Below are 14,383 nucleotides of genomic sequence, written 5' to 3'. Positions count from 1 at the left end.
GCTCCCAGCAGAATTTGGATGATCTTCTCTCCTTTCTCAAATACTTCCATTGCCCTGTTCCTCCACACAATGATGTCATCAATGTATTGCAGATGTTCTGGAGCTTCACCCTTTTCCAGTGCAGCCTGGATCAGTCCATGGCAGATGGTGGGGCTGTGTTTCCACCCCTGGGGCAGTCGGTTCCAGGTGTACTGCACGCCCCTCCAGGTGAAAGCAAACTGAGGCCTGCACTCTGCTGCCAGAGGAATGGAGAAAAATGCATTGGCAATGTCAATGGTGGCGTACCACTTTGCTGCCTTGGACTCCAGCTCGTACTGGAGTATCAGCATGTCCGGCACGGCAGCGCTCAGCGGTGGAGTCACTTCATTCAATGCACGATAGTCCACAGTCAATCTCCATTCTCCGTCAGACTTGCGCACAGGCCAGATGGGGCTGTTGAAGGGTGAGTGGGTTTTGCTGACCACCCCTTGGCCCTCCAGCTCACGGATCATCTTGTGGATGGGGATCACGGCATCTCGATTTGTCCTGTACTGCCTGTGGTGCACTGTCGAGGTGGCAATTGGCACTTGCTGCTCCTTCACCTTCAGGAGTCCCACTGCAGATGGGTTCTCTGACAGTCCAAGCAAGGTGTTCAATTGCTTAATGTTTTCTGCCTCTACAGCAGCTATTCCAAAAGCCCACCTGAGTCCCTTTGGGTCTTTGTAATAGCCATTCCTCAGGAAGTCTATGCCTAGAATACACGGTGCCTCTGGGCCAGTCACAATTGGATGCTTCTGCCACTCTTTCCCAGTCAGGCTCACCTCAGCCTCCAGCAAAGTCAATTCCTGTGATCCCCCTGTCACCCCAGCAATAGAAACAGGCTCTTCCCCCACATGTTCTGATGGTATTAGGGTGCACTGTGAACCAGTATCAACTAATGCCCTATGTTTTTGTGGCTCTGATGTGGCAGGCCATCGGATCCACACCGTCCAAACGACCTGGTTTTCCCGTGCCTCTCCCTGGCTAGAGGCCGGGCCCCTCTAGCCCTGGTTATTATTTCCTTCCTGGGCATACATGTTGGAGGTTCCCTCGAGGGGATCTGACAAATCATCCTTCCTTTTGTAATACCCTGCACCTTGATTATGGGAAGTTGAGGCTGCCTTCACTTTAGTGGAGCTCCCTTGGTTAGTGTTTCCCTCCCTGAGTTGACGCACCCACGCTGCCAGAGCAGAAGTGGGTTTCCCATCCCACCTCCTCATGTCTTCCCCATGGTCACGCAGAAAGAACCACAGGTCAGCTCGTGGGGTGTATCCTCTCTCCCTAGCTGGGGGACGTTGAGCTCTAACTCTGGGATCTGTGACTCGCACTGGTGCTGCATTGACCTTCCTCATCTCCTCCCTCACCCCTCTTATCTCCTCCTTGAACTCCTCTCTGAGTTCCCTAAACACAGCAGAGACCTGAGCCTGCATTGGGCCATTCATTATACTCTCAAAATTTCTGAGCTTATTGGCAACAGAACCCACTGTCTCGTGGTTGGTGTCAGCATTAATGGCTGCAATGAATGTGGTGTATTGAGATGGCCCCAGGTGTGCCAGATTCCACAACATCTGCCCTGTGCACCTGACCTTGTCGGGGTCATTGTCATGTTGTCCACCCCTCCCAAAGAGTATCTCCAGTACTGCCACTTCTCTCAGCTGTTGGATCCCCTCCTCAGCGGTCTTCCAGTGCATTCTATGGTGGTGCTCCTGCATTCTCTCTCTATGGACAAACCTCTCTCTTACACTCATTAAAAGCCACTCCCAGAGGGAAAGGGGGCCTGGTTCCCTTACGAATATGTGATCCATGCCTGAGTCCTGGGTCAGGGGTCCCAAATTCCTTGCCTCAGTACCATCCAGCTGCACACCTGTACCCATAAGGTCCCAGACCCGCAGTAACCACGTTGTAAAAGCCTCACGGCCCCTTCGTACAACATCTTTACGCAGATTACGGAGACTCTCGTATGACAGGGACTCTGTGACAATCTCAACCTCTGGCTCCCCTGCTGGTTGTGAGGGCCCTGCTTTCTGATCATTATTATCTAGGTGCTTTGTTTTCACCTTAGACTTTCTAGTTTCCACAGGGGCAACTGCTGCTGGCTGTGAGTGCCCTTGCAGTTCAGCTGGAGCCTGGAGAGATGTAACATCTGTGGGTTCCACTGCTGCACCATCAGGTTCTCCCTCTTTAAGGTAGAGGGAGAGTTTCTCAAGAGCTGGGGAAAGGTACTCCTTCAGCATTTGGCCTATCTCCTTCACTAGAAATCCCACCCACTCTGGATGGTTCCTTTCTGAGGTGAGCTCTGGGGTAGAATCAGGCTCAGGGGCGACATCCTTAGCCTCTGGGGCAGAATCCTTAGTCTCTGGGGGAGAATCCTTAGTCTCTGGGGCAGGGGCAGGCTCTGGGGCAGAGTCCTTAGTCTCTGGGGCAGAGTCCTTAGTCTCTGGGGCAGGGCCAGGCTCTGGGGCAGGATCCCTATTCCTTGGGGGACATATCAGGGTTGTCATCCAAGTCAATCTCCCCTCATCTCGGAATGTTAAATAGAACAGGTTTACAAGGCCTATTAGCAATGTCAGCCACTGTATGATATCATTACTGCTTAGAAGAGATTTGAACCCCTCAAAAGCTGGTGGAGCAGACCCAAAAAACTGTGTAAGGGGTTGGGACAAAATTTTCCCTGGTGTCATATCCTCACAGTATGTACCATTATTAAAGTAACCCCAAAAACATACAGTTAAGAGTGTGATAGCTCCGAATCCATGTGCCCACCTTCCAGAGGAAGTTAAAAATCCATGAATTTGTCACGTTATCAGCCCACAAAAGGAACTGGATAATAGTTACAGCAGCCTGAGTTATAGGACCCATGTTCAAGTAAGGGATTGCAAATGGGAGAGATAAAGCTGTGGCCACATGGAGCCCAAACCACAGTAATCTGGACAACATGATGCCACCTAACACAAAACTGAGGTAACTCAAGAACTGTTATTCCTTTTTCACCCTTTTCTCTCAATGCCCTCGGGCCCCACGTTGGGCGGCCAAAATCTGTCTTGGTTTGAAAGACAGGTGTTTGCCAAGGAAAGCAGAAGCTTCCCCTTGGACTGAAAAAAACGTGATTCTTCCGATTATTATTATTTTGGAATTAAGAGAGCTCTCAGGCAAAGATATGGGGGTAGGAATAACAGTTCTTTACTAGTGTATCTAACAAGACAAACAAGAACAACAACAGCTATGAAATTAGCCACAAACAGAACAGTAACTCGGTCCCAGTGTTTTTTGGCTGCAGGCACCTTTTCCCTGAGCTGCAGTTCCCGGTGCTGGGGGCGGGCAGGTCCCGCAGAGCTGCAGGAGGGCTGGGGGTGATGGCAGCGCTGTCCCAGGGAGAGAGAGAGATGGAGAGAGCTCTCCGCTCACGGTGTCGGTCCCGGTGATCAGCAGAGTGCTGGATGGTGGTAGTTCACAGCGAGAAGGCAGCAGGGCAGGGTCTGATAGTGGTTTCCCAACGCTGGGATGGCGGAGATGGAGGAGAAGCGGCGATCGTCCTTCTCGTCCGAACTCCGCGGGGGAAATGTGCCGAGGCCCAGCCTTCCGCTTCCTCTTCTGGCTGTTTGAATCTCGCCGGGCTTACTTCGTCCCTCCCGTCCCCTCCCCCTTGTCACCAGGGCCCAGTCAACAGGTATCTTAGCATGACAATGGGGAAAATTCCACAGAGGGGAAAAAAAAAGGGAGAGAACTAACCCTCAACATTCCTCTTGCCAAGTTGAGTACTGCCTAATAGGTTCTTGCTGTCTTCCCTCGGCATTTTCTTTGAGGTCATCAAGAAAATCCATTCCCTTTCTCTTTCCCTAAATGATGTATTTGGTAGAAAAGATGCTAAACAAGGATCAATCAGCATACTCAGCAAGCGGGCAGACTAAGTGGCACTTCTAACTCCACCAGAAAAGAGGATTGTCCAGGAGTTCCTGCCCACTTTCTGTTATGGAGAGGCATTTAGCATGCACAGTGAGATGCCAGCTGCAGTGGCAGCCCCCAAATACAGCAGATAATATGATAAATAATAAGCCAGCCATCAGACAGGAAAGGGCTGGGACAAGATCCCGATGAAAGATCAGGGAACAAACCCTTGAAGCAGGTTTTTGTATTCTTCACATTTTCTCTGCAAGAGCCTGGAGACATGTGGCTTCATACATCTTCCATTGTTCTTGTGACAAACATGGCAAGTCAAAAATATTAATAGCCTACTGGTCTCTTGGCTCTTCCCATTTCTGGGAACTGAGGAAGTCCTAGGTCTGCTTGTACACCTACTCCTCTTCAGCAGCACCTTTCTTCACAAGCAGTTGGCAACATACTTGGAGATGAGGCTGAAGTCTGCACCAAAAACTGGTACAAAAATGCATTTTTCAGAAGAGAACAGAATTGAAGATACTGTATTTTTTTGTTTAAAGAAAGAAATTCTGCATAAACAGTACAAACCAGTCTGTTTCTACCCTTCCAACACAGAATCACAGAATATCCTGATCTGGAAAGGATCCACAAGGATCACCAAGTCTAACTCATGAACACAGAGGCTATTAATAACAAAATTGTTTTTGCTACTGAGAAAGCTTTATTTATATCATCCTTAGGGTCTCAACATTCAGAATAAGGTTTCTGCAAACCTCATCTGTCCTGGGGTAGAAATAAAAGTGACAAAAGGCCAACACCTGAGGTTCTCAATTTGTGCAGGTGCCATGTCCTGGGCCACCAGGTTTGATCCTGTTACATCTCTGAATGGCTCTGCCATGCAAGTCCAGGAGCATCCTCTGCTTTTCTGCATGGCCAGTGACTTTGGCAACTCTCCACTGGTCTGACCTGTGCTCCTTTCTTCTATAACAAATACAAGTACAACCAAGATCTGTCAGACAAGAGATGCCAGTTTTAAACTATCTTTTTTTTCATCACAGAAGTGCTGCCATGGTAATCATACCAATGACATGAAGGTCCTCATTGTATAGCAGAGAAACTAATTAATGAGAAAGTGAAAAATACAGGCTTTGATCTGCATTCTGCACACAAGTAGATATGCTGGCTTCACTGAAACCTCTGAAATGTGAGAAGAAAGCACATGTACATCCATATAGGCACTTGAGATCATACAGCCCACAACCATTTTCAAACTATTCCAGTGGTAAAATAATATCAGACATAAGCCAAGAAGCACACACACAAAAAGGTCATTATTGCAGAACTACAAACACATTAAAGTGAATCATTAACATGGTGGCCTGAGGTTGCTGAGTATTTTCAGTTTTTATTTTAATTTATTTTTAATTAAATTATGATTTAGATCAGTTTTAATCATTATTTGTATATAACCCCTTTGGGGTAAAGTTTTAGAAAGGTTAGTAAAAGTTATCTGCAGTAATTGTTTAATGAAGTTATGACTCTCTGTGCTGCTTCAACAAATTACCATGCTGCAGATGCAGCCCTGAACATGCGACTGTGAATGCACAAAGCCCAGTGAAGCTGTCAGCCCATCTCAGAGGTTAAAAAATAAAACTACTGTATTTCACATATTTAATATCCTGAGAAATACAAGAGTTTTGGCAAAAGCCAGGTGAAGTCACCAAACACTTTCCCCTTCCTTCATTCTTCTGTGGGTCAGAAGACAACTAACTCAGCTTTATTATAACCCCCTGTTGGGGGTTGGTTCTTTCCCTTTTCCCTCTGTGGAATTTTCCCCATTGCTAAGATACCTGTTGACTAGGCCCTGGTGGCAAGGGGGAGGGGAGAGTAGAGGGAAACCCCACAAGCTTCAAAGAAGAGCAGACGGAAGGCTCTGGCTTGGCCCATTTCCCCCACAGAGTTCGGACGAGAAGGACGATTGCTGCGTCTGTCCCATCCCTGCCATCCCAGCGCCGGGAACCATCCTCACTGCTGTTGAACCCTGCACTGCTGCCTTCTCACTTCTCACGGCCATCATCCAGCACTCTGCTGAGCACCAGGACCCACAGCATGAGTGGAGAGCTCTGTCTCTCCATCTCTCTCTCCTCCTGGGACAGCTCTGCCATCACCCCCAGCCCTCCTGCAGCTCTGCGGGACCCGCCCGCCCCCAGCACCGGGAACTGCAGCTCAGGGAAAAGGTGCCTGCAGCCAAAAAACACTGGGACTGAGTTACTGTTCTGTTTGTGGGTAATTTCATAGCTGTTGTTGTTCTTGTTTGTCTTGTTAGATATACTAGTAAAGAACTGTTATTCCTACCCCCATATCTTTGCCTGAGATCTCCCTTAATTTCAAAATCATAATAATCTGTAGGAAGGAAGGATCACATTTTTCAGTTCAAAGGGAGGCTTCTGCTTTCCTTAGTAAACACCTGTCCTTCAAACCAGGACACCCCCCGGTTAGGTAAGAACCAGGGGACAACAGCTACAGCATCTAGTTAAGTCCTGGGAAGACAGGAGCATGCTGGTCTGTCTCAACTCAGTGCTGGGAACATTGTGCTCACCTGGCTTTTCACCAGGTCTAACTCTCCATTGACTAAGACTGTGCAATACACATGCTGCATAGTATTACCACTGTTCTTCTAGCATATAAAAGGGGACAGAAATTGTTCCTGTGAGATGATGCAGAGTTCACAGCAGTATAAAGAAGTCCTGACTCCTGGCCCTACAATTAGTCCTATCCAAGAGAAACAAAATGATGCCATGAGGGCAAGTGCAAAATAAACCCACAGATCTTATCATTACTATATAAATTCACTCTTCGTTCATATTTTTACAGTGTGCCTGAAGTCTGAGTAACTACATACTACAAGGAATGGCCCCATGGCTTCTTTCCCAAGCCACAGTCAAAACTAGAGACCTATTTTGATTTTTCACAAATAGAATAAGCCACAGAGAAGACTACACTCATAAAAAGCCTTCACAAAATGCAAACTAAACAATGGAGTACTTAGCATTAGCATTTTGGAATGAAAGAACCAGCCCCATCTCCTGCACCGGACCTGAACAATCATGATGGTTTACTGTTATTCACATCATGCTTAGAAATGAGCAATGAATTCCTTGACAGTTGAGCCCCCTGCAGGTGTCTCGGGGTGTGTCACTGGGTGGAATTCTCTGACAACACTGCATTAGTCACCCCAGTAGCTTAATCTTTTGCACCTTAGCTCATCTCAGAAGGAAGATAATGTACTCCGCAGCATTCAGCACGAAAACAGGAATTGCAAGTGTCTTTCTAGTGCTGTTATACAGACGTATATTCGATTGCTAAAAGAAACCCAAATGGGTAAATGGCTAACACAACAGGACTGCACATCACCTGTGAAGGCCTAAATGAGCTGTGTTTTCTGAGTTTTGCACAGCCACTGCATGGCAATTTAATGGAACAGCAGAAGCCACTTCACTGATGAAAAGAATCTTCTAAGAAATGTTTGCTCAGAGAGAAAATACAACTGAAAATATAGATAACATCCTATTTTACCCCTGGCTAAGTGCAAGGTGATTACCTAATATTCTGAAAGCAGTAATCAGCCAGGACAGATGGTGGACTTCAAAATAGAAGTGAAAAGAGAAGCTATCAATCACAGTGGATGGAGGTTAATTGCCACTTTTTAAATATAATCCACCTGCATTAAGGTGAAACATCCAACAGACATGTTTGATACACATCCTTCCTAGGGAATTTCTTCTGTAGTACTTTATCTTAATTTAACATTTTATTAAAGGATTAGGTTTGGTGGCAAAAAAAGGACAGTCAATTCTAAGCAATCTTAATAAAAAGCAACACTTTTAAGGCTGAAAAAAGAACTGTGTTTTTTGAAGTATAATTATGTGTCTCGATGTTCATTTTTAGTAGATTATGACTGGAGCAGAAATTTGCTGAAGAATATGACTGCCCCATGGGATGCAAAATATGAACGTAGCTATAATTTATCAAGGGACAAAAGAAACCCCTTGCTATAAACTGCAGAACATAATATTAATTCATACCTTAAAGACAGAGACAATCAGGCCTGCACAGTGTTAGAAGATTTGTAGAAGAGATGCTTAGAACATATCTGTGCAATGGCAAGAAAGAACAGCTACTTTGTGCATCCTACCAGCTCCAGAGAGACTAAGCCCACTTAGAGGGATGTAGCACAAGCCAAGTACCATGGACTATGGTGGGTGCATACACTAGATCCCTCTCAACGAAGCTAGAGTGAGCAGCACAGGGGCAAAATTCATGGCGAATAAAGGAGAAGCAGGAAGGGGAAGCTTTGTGTTAATTAGAGGATTAAGCCATAAAGAGAGGTTTATTTTCTGGTCCCAAGACTATGCACTTTTTGCCATTTCAAAAAACCCTTCTTGGGAGAAGGGATGAAGAGCCAAGGTGTTTCCCTCTTAGTGAGAATCCTACTGAATGGCTGTGACCTGCTGGACCAATGAGCTGTCGAGACAAGATGCAGTTTTATTTTGCCTCATTTCGGCTGTGTACTTCAATTACCAGGCTGACATCTCTCACAGACAGAGTACCCACCAAGTCAGGGAGGTGCCAGCTGGTGAGCCTGGATTTCTGACACAACATTCAGACATGTGAAGTTACCTTTGAAAGCCAAGAGGCCAAATTATGATGGCCCCATCAGGCAAAGGAACCAACACTATCAACTGTTAAAAGTGGTTTTAATTTCCGTTTTGAGCTTTGTAGTTTGGTTTACTGTCCTAGGTTACAATCCAGGATGTGCCCAAAATCTATTCTATCACCACCTTCATGAACTGTTAATGGGCCCATCAATGCCATCAACTCCCTCCAGGAGCCATCTCTGTTAATGGGCAATCAAGGACCTACTGCAGGACTCATAGAATGAGATCATCCCATTGTGATATGCTCCTTCCAGAGGGAGGAGCCAAGGATCCTCACATGGATATAATGTGGTATTTGGGTCCGTACCCACTAGATCTTTCGCAGAGGACAAAGGCTACCAGACCTTCTCTATGAGATCACTGCTTCAACAAGACTGCTTCATCTGGACTGCTACCACCACCCTAACTAACAGGGTGTCAGGAGGAGCTACCACCACCCTAACTAGCAGGGTGTCAGGAGGAGTTCAACGTCACCACCGGGGCTGGTCCTGAGGAATCTGCCATCATCTCCTCGTGTGCCTAGGAACTCTGAGCTGCCTCCTCCTGCCCTGCTGGAGCTGGGCCGGCGCTGTCCCACTGCCGCTGCTTCCTTGGCACTGCTTTGGGGCTTTTCACTATGCTGTTGCCCTGCACCCACCTGCATGGCCAGGACATCCCTGCTTTTCCAGCTATCACTGACAGAGCTTTTCATCTCACCCACCAGCCCAGGATTTTCCACTGTTCCATCTTGGTGCTCTCGGAGTTCCGCATCGGAATCAGATTGCCCCAGGTTTTGTAAAGCAAAGCCCCTCAAGGTCCCTAGCTCTATTTACTTTTAATGCTGTAGTTATTATTGTTGTTTGTCTTGTTATACATATTAGTAAAGAACTGTTATTCCTATCCCCATACCTCTACCTGAAAGCCCCTTTAATTTCCTAAATTATAATAATTTGGAGGGAGGGGATTCAAATTCTCCATTCCAAAGGGAGGCTCTGCCCTCCCTAGCAGATACCTGTCTTTCAAACCAAGACACTTATTCATCAACCTGTTCTCCTTCCCACCAAGTAAATGAAAAGCTGACAAAGTTCATCCTGGACAAATAACTCCAACAGACGTGCTCCTTCCACAGGTGATCCTGGGAGACCAACAATCCTGATATCAATCTATCAGGAGGAATCTGGTCATTCATCTGAGGAACAGCTTATGAGAGAAGCTGGAGTAAGACACTTCCAGAGCTCCAGTTCTGTCTTTACATCCCTTGAGTGAGGGCAAGGAAATGGCATTTGCTGCATGGATTGATTATTTTTCTGCTGGAGGAAGAGAAAAAGCAAGCACTTCTGATACTGTTACTAGATGTGCTACTCATCTTTGATATAATATTGATCTCACACAGACCATGGAGGAAATGGATGGGGAAGCTCTTTGGCAGGCTCTGCTTTGTATATGAGAAATCCCAAAAAGAAGGAAAGGGCAAACAGTTTTGCTTCTCATTAATCCACACACCGTACTGTTCACTACATATGGGAGAACACTCGGGGAGGTAGGTAAGAGAAACAAGGAACATTTAAAATTTTTGTTTTGTTAGGATTTTGTATGAATGAAGCCTTTGCTTGGTGACAATAAGTTGGAGGAGAATGGGTGACTGTGGCATTTGTGCCAACTCATGTCTGCTATGTTGTGATAAGTACTGCCATTTTGTCTACGTAACCACTTTAAGATTGTGTTATGAAGCTACTGAAGTAAGGCATGCATATGTTTTGTTTTGTACTAAACATTTTGTTCACCTGGCCTTTTACAATCACTCAATCAATGAATGCACCCGACTGAGGGAAAGGCAAAATTATTCTTGGCTGCTTATACTCTCCCAGGATGCAGGAATGCAGCAGGAAAAAAAAAACCAAAAAAAAGAAGAAAATTATTTGGCATGTTTGTCCATGTCAAACCTGAAATACTGCAGGGATGCTGCGAGTAAAAGAGGTTTCCTAGTCTATCCATTTTCACAGACAATACCTCTGCAGTGAAAATCTATGAAAACTACTGACATAAGAATCTGCTGTGCAGTTCACACTTTTCTCTACCAACAGTCTGGAGGCAGAGAACAATATATATAATAGCATAATAACAGACACCATTAATACTTTAGTGGTTTGGTGTAAGCTTTCATTAGCATGTCAAGTGTTTATTTTAGCTTACTACAAAAAAAACTCCTTACATACAACCACTTGCTCTACCTTCCTTGATTGCAAAGAGGGTAATAATAAAGGAACTTACTTTCCCCAATATTCTGTGGAGGTTTTAACATTCACTGAAATGATATTGCTCCATTACCTCTAGCCAATGAACAAGCCTGGTGAGCTGGAGAAAAAATATTACAGTAGAAATATTGCTGAACTTAGTGGAATAGGTTTCAGAGAGTGCCACGAGGGCAGAAATGAGGCTGCTACCATCACAAGTTGTACTTCCATCTTCAATCTAAAAGGACACTCACAACCAGCCAGAGAAATTACTTTGGGTTCTTCCCATGTCTCAATATATATTTGTTAAATATTTTATAGCTGGACATATTATCAAGGGGAAAATAATATCCTATGTTAAATTTGGGCTTGCTTTTGTTGATAAAAGGTAGGACTTTTAGGGGTTTTCATTTGTTTTGTAGGGATTTGGTTTTCCTTTTCCTTTTAACACACCAAACCACAAAGCACTTCAGTTTTACCCTAAGGGAAATTCAACCAAGTTGACATCAGGCAGCGTTTGCCTTTGTTGTGTTTTATTCAAGACTGTTTATATGCATTAACTGCTCAGTTTTTCTTTAAAAAAGAAAAACAAGCTAGCTGCTTGGAAGTGAAGACAAACCTCTCCCTAAATAACATTATTCAGACATGAAGTTGTGGTTCATGTCAAATATTCAAGGATCCCCATTAAAAGTTCTTTTAATTGGTCAAAACCAACAGCTAATAATTAGACCAGGAGAAACTAAATCCTTGTAGGAATTGAACTGGCTGACATCCCAAACCAGACCAGTGTTTCTGATGAGTTGCTCCTTGGCCCCAGACCTTGGAGGACATTTGTTTAAGTTTATAACAGTTCCTAAGAAGGTTGTCAGGGGTTTTAAAAACTGTTCATAGTAAAGTTTGATAACCCTCATTTCCCATTGGTTGCATTTATTCCCAGTTATGTCATCCCTTTTGTCCTCCCAGTTCTGGAAAGTTCTTGTATCCTTGTACCCCCATTGGTTTATGTTCACCGCATTGTTCCACCCATCCTACCTTATTGGCCCCTGCCCTATGTTACTCCTCCCTTGCACCACTTTTCCCTTTACCCATTGGATTATTGTCCTGGACCCACCTCTCATCATCCCTTACAAATACCCTGGATTTTCCCTCAGCCTTGTCTTCTACCCTTAACTCTTACACTGTGTGCATGTGTTTTGGGCCTCGTCCCACATTTTCTTTTATGTTTATTAAAGTATTTAGTTCCAGAGTTGTGGTGTGGACCTGTTCCTCATTTTGCCACCTTAGCCCTGATATCAGGGGACCCTTAGAGGTTGGTCAGGGAGACTACCCTCGAGTCTTGCGCCTTAAGTATTAAAAAAAAACCCGGCAAATCCTCTTCTCAGACAAATGTGTGCAAATCCTATTTACTTCAATGGAAGTGGCTCACAGGTGTGATACATTAGACTCCAGCCACTTGGCAACTTGACAGAACTCAGTGTCTGGATCCCAACTTCTTGTCTCCTCTTCCAGAGGCACGGGTAATGCCAAAGAAATCTGATCCAGGTTTCTCCACAAGCCCCTCAGCAAACACTTTAATCACCTATTCTTTTCTCCATCACAACTCTCAAGGCTAAATCTGAACATTCAATCCTAAACATTACAGGTTTCCTTCCTGCCTAGCAGATGGGGGCTCTGCCACCAGCTATATTAAATCCAGCAACAGTCATTATGTTTTACAGACTTCAATTCTAGGTCAGCAAAATCTACTATATGGCATCAAATTCAAGAAATTCAGGCATTTTACAGCTCAGAAGTAATGCAATAATTCTACTGCCATACTGTTTACTTTGCCCTTGCAACACGTTTATTTGTGCTTCACAAAGTGAACAGTAGGTCACCGGGGAAAATGGATAGGCACAGAGAAATAGGAAACTGTATCTAGGGAGCCACCGAAAGAGCGAAACAGTATCAGTTAATTTTTGAATGGAAAGAAAACCTTAAAGTTCGACAATACTTTCTTTTTTTTTTTTTTTTTTTTTTTTTCCCAAGATACTGATACAATAAAAACTTTTAGCCACAGTGTATGTAAGACTATCATAAAACAACTATTGCTCTGCCTGTTTAGGAACATTGAAAGTGTAACCACTATCCCAACTACGGGTTAGCCTGCATACAAATGGACATGTGGTTTGTCATCACTGAATTCTCTAATTTAAACATGAAATTGGTATTTTAATTTAATCTGGGTTCAGTGAAGCATGAAAGGAAAGATGCTCAGGTGTGATGAAATTTCTTGGTTCGCTCCAAACCTTCCAGGTGATGACAGGTATTGCTTTAATGACTTGCCTGTAACAACCAGTCACAATGTTAGTGACAGCATGTTACTAGCAGTTACTTAAAATGACAGATGTTAATACTTTTCTGCTCTTTGTGACTCACACTATACCTTAGAATATTTTAGGAGCTGAATGCACAGTGCTAGGTCAAAATGCTGAAGACTGTGGAGCCACTGGTTGAGGTGCAAAATTAGATGTGTCATTTGAGGAATATTAGGTCAAAAAGAATCCATGATAAGGAACTGTCATGGATTAAAGATTAAGGTTCATCCTTTTAACTATTTCACAGAAGGGAAATTTCTTCAGTCTTGGGCTGTTTTGCTCTTCTACATATCTGAAAGCAGTGTGAAACTCTGCACTCTGTAAATAAGTCCTTGATGTTAACATGGAGAGTAGGAAAATACACTTTGATCCAGTTTTAGAACAACACAGATCCTGTTGTACATCCATACGTGTGGACAAGCTTCCCTGAGCAGACTCAAGTGGAGGAAGGTATCCTCAGAGGAAAGGACACTACAGGCATAATGTTAATCACCTGTGACTTCTAAGTGCAGAGAGACATGCTACACTGTGTAAGGTCTAGAAACATAGACATTGTAAAAAGGAAAACAGCAAAAAATTTCTTGTAGAAAAGGAAAGTGAAGATTATATTGCTGTGTTTAGCAGCAAGTACCTGACAAACTTAACCAACCAGGCTATGACACAAGCCCTGCACAGCATGGATTACACAGGCTTTTTAATTACATGAAATCAGAACTGGTTAGAGATAAAACAGCAGCAAACTTCTCAAGATGTATTAAGATGTATCAGCAATAATCAGCAGCCCATCGCATAAAAATAGGGCTTGTAGTTGTGAATCTACCTTAGGATGAAATATCTTCAGGATATTTGTAATCCCTTTATCTAGGCCAAAAAGAACTCTCCAAGTGTGAGCAAAGAGCATTCTTAACTGAAAGTTTTCCAGTTCTTTCCCAGAAATTCAAAACAAACTTTTCCTCAAAATGAGAATTAATTCATAGCCCTGAGAAGTTGTTAGACTACCTACCTTCAGCATCATCCTGCAGGTCCTCAGGCTGCTCTTCTTTGCTCTTTGTGGGAGATGGAGGCTGGCCTTCTTTAAACATAAAAATTTATAAATTACATAGATTATCTGGAAATGGTTTCATGGTATCAGATATTACCATCTGTGACACTAGAAATGCATGTTTTATCTCAGCACTCCTTTCAGCACTCAATGTTTATC

The 14,383-nt window shown here is 44.1% G+C and overlaps 1 protein-coding gene across 1 annotated transcript in view; it reads right to left on the bottom strand.

Annotated features, from left to right (window-relative positions):
- The window catches only part of MACROD2 (mono-ADP ribosylhydrolase 2), an 869,266-nt gene that overhangs the window by 56,861 nt on the left and 798,022 nt on the right, over positions 1-14,383 (bottom strand). Inside the window, exon 11 of the mRNA XM_062489395.1 lies at positions 14,186-14,254. Coding sequence (XP_062345379.1) covers positions 14,186-14,254 — 69 coding nt within the window. The remainder of the gene's footprint in view (positions 1-14,185; positions 14,255-14,383) is intronic.

The sequence above is a fragment of the Cinclus cinclus genome, chromosome 3 (assembly GCF_963662255.1).
Source record: "Cinclus cinclus chromosome 3, bCinCin1.1, whole genome shotgun sequence".
NCBI classification, from domain to species: Eukaryota; Metazoa; Chordata; class Aves; order Passeriformes; family Cinclidae; genus Cinclus; species Cinclus cinclus.
Note: the sequence above shows the minus strand (reverse complement) of the source record. Positions and strands in the feature narration are given on the sequence as shown.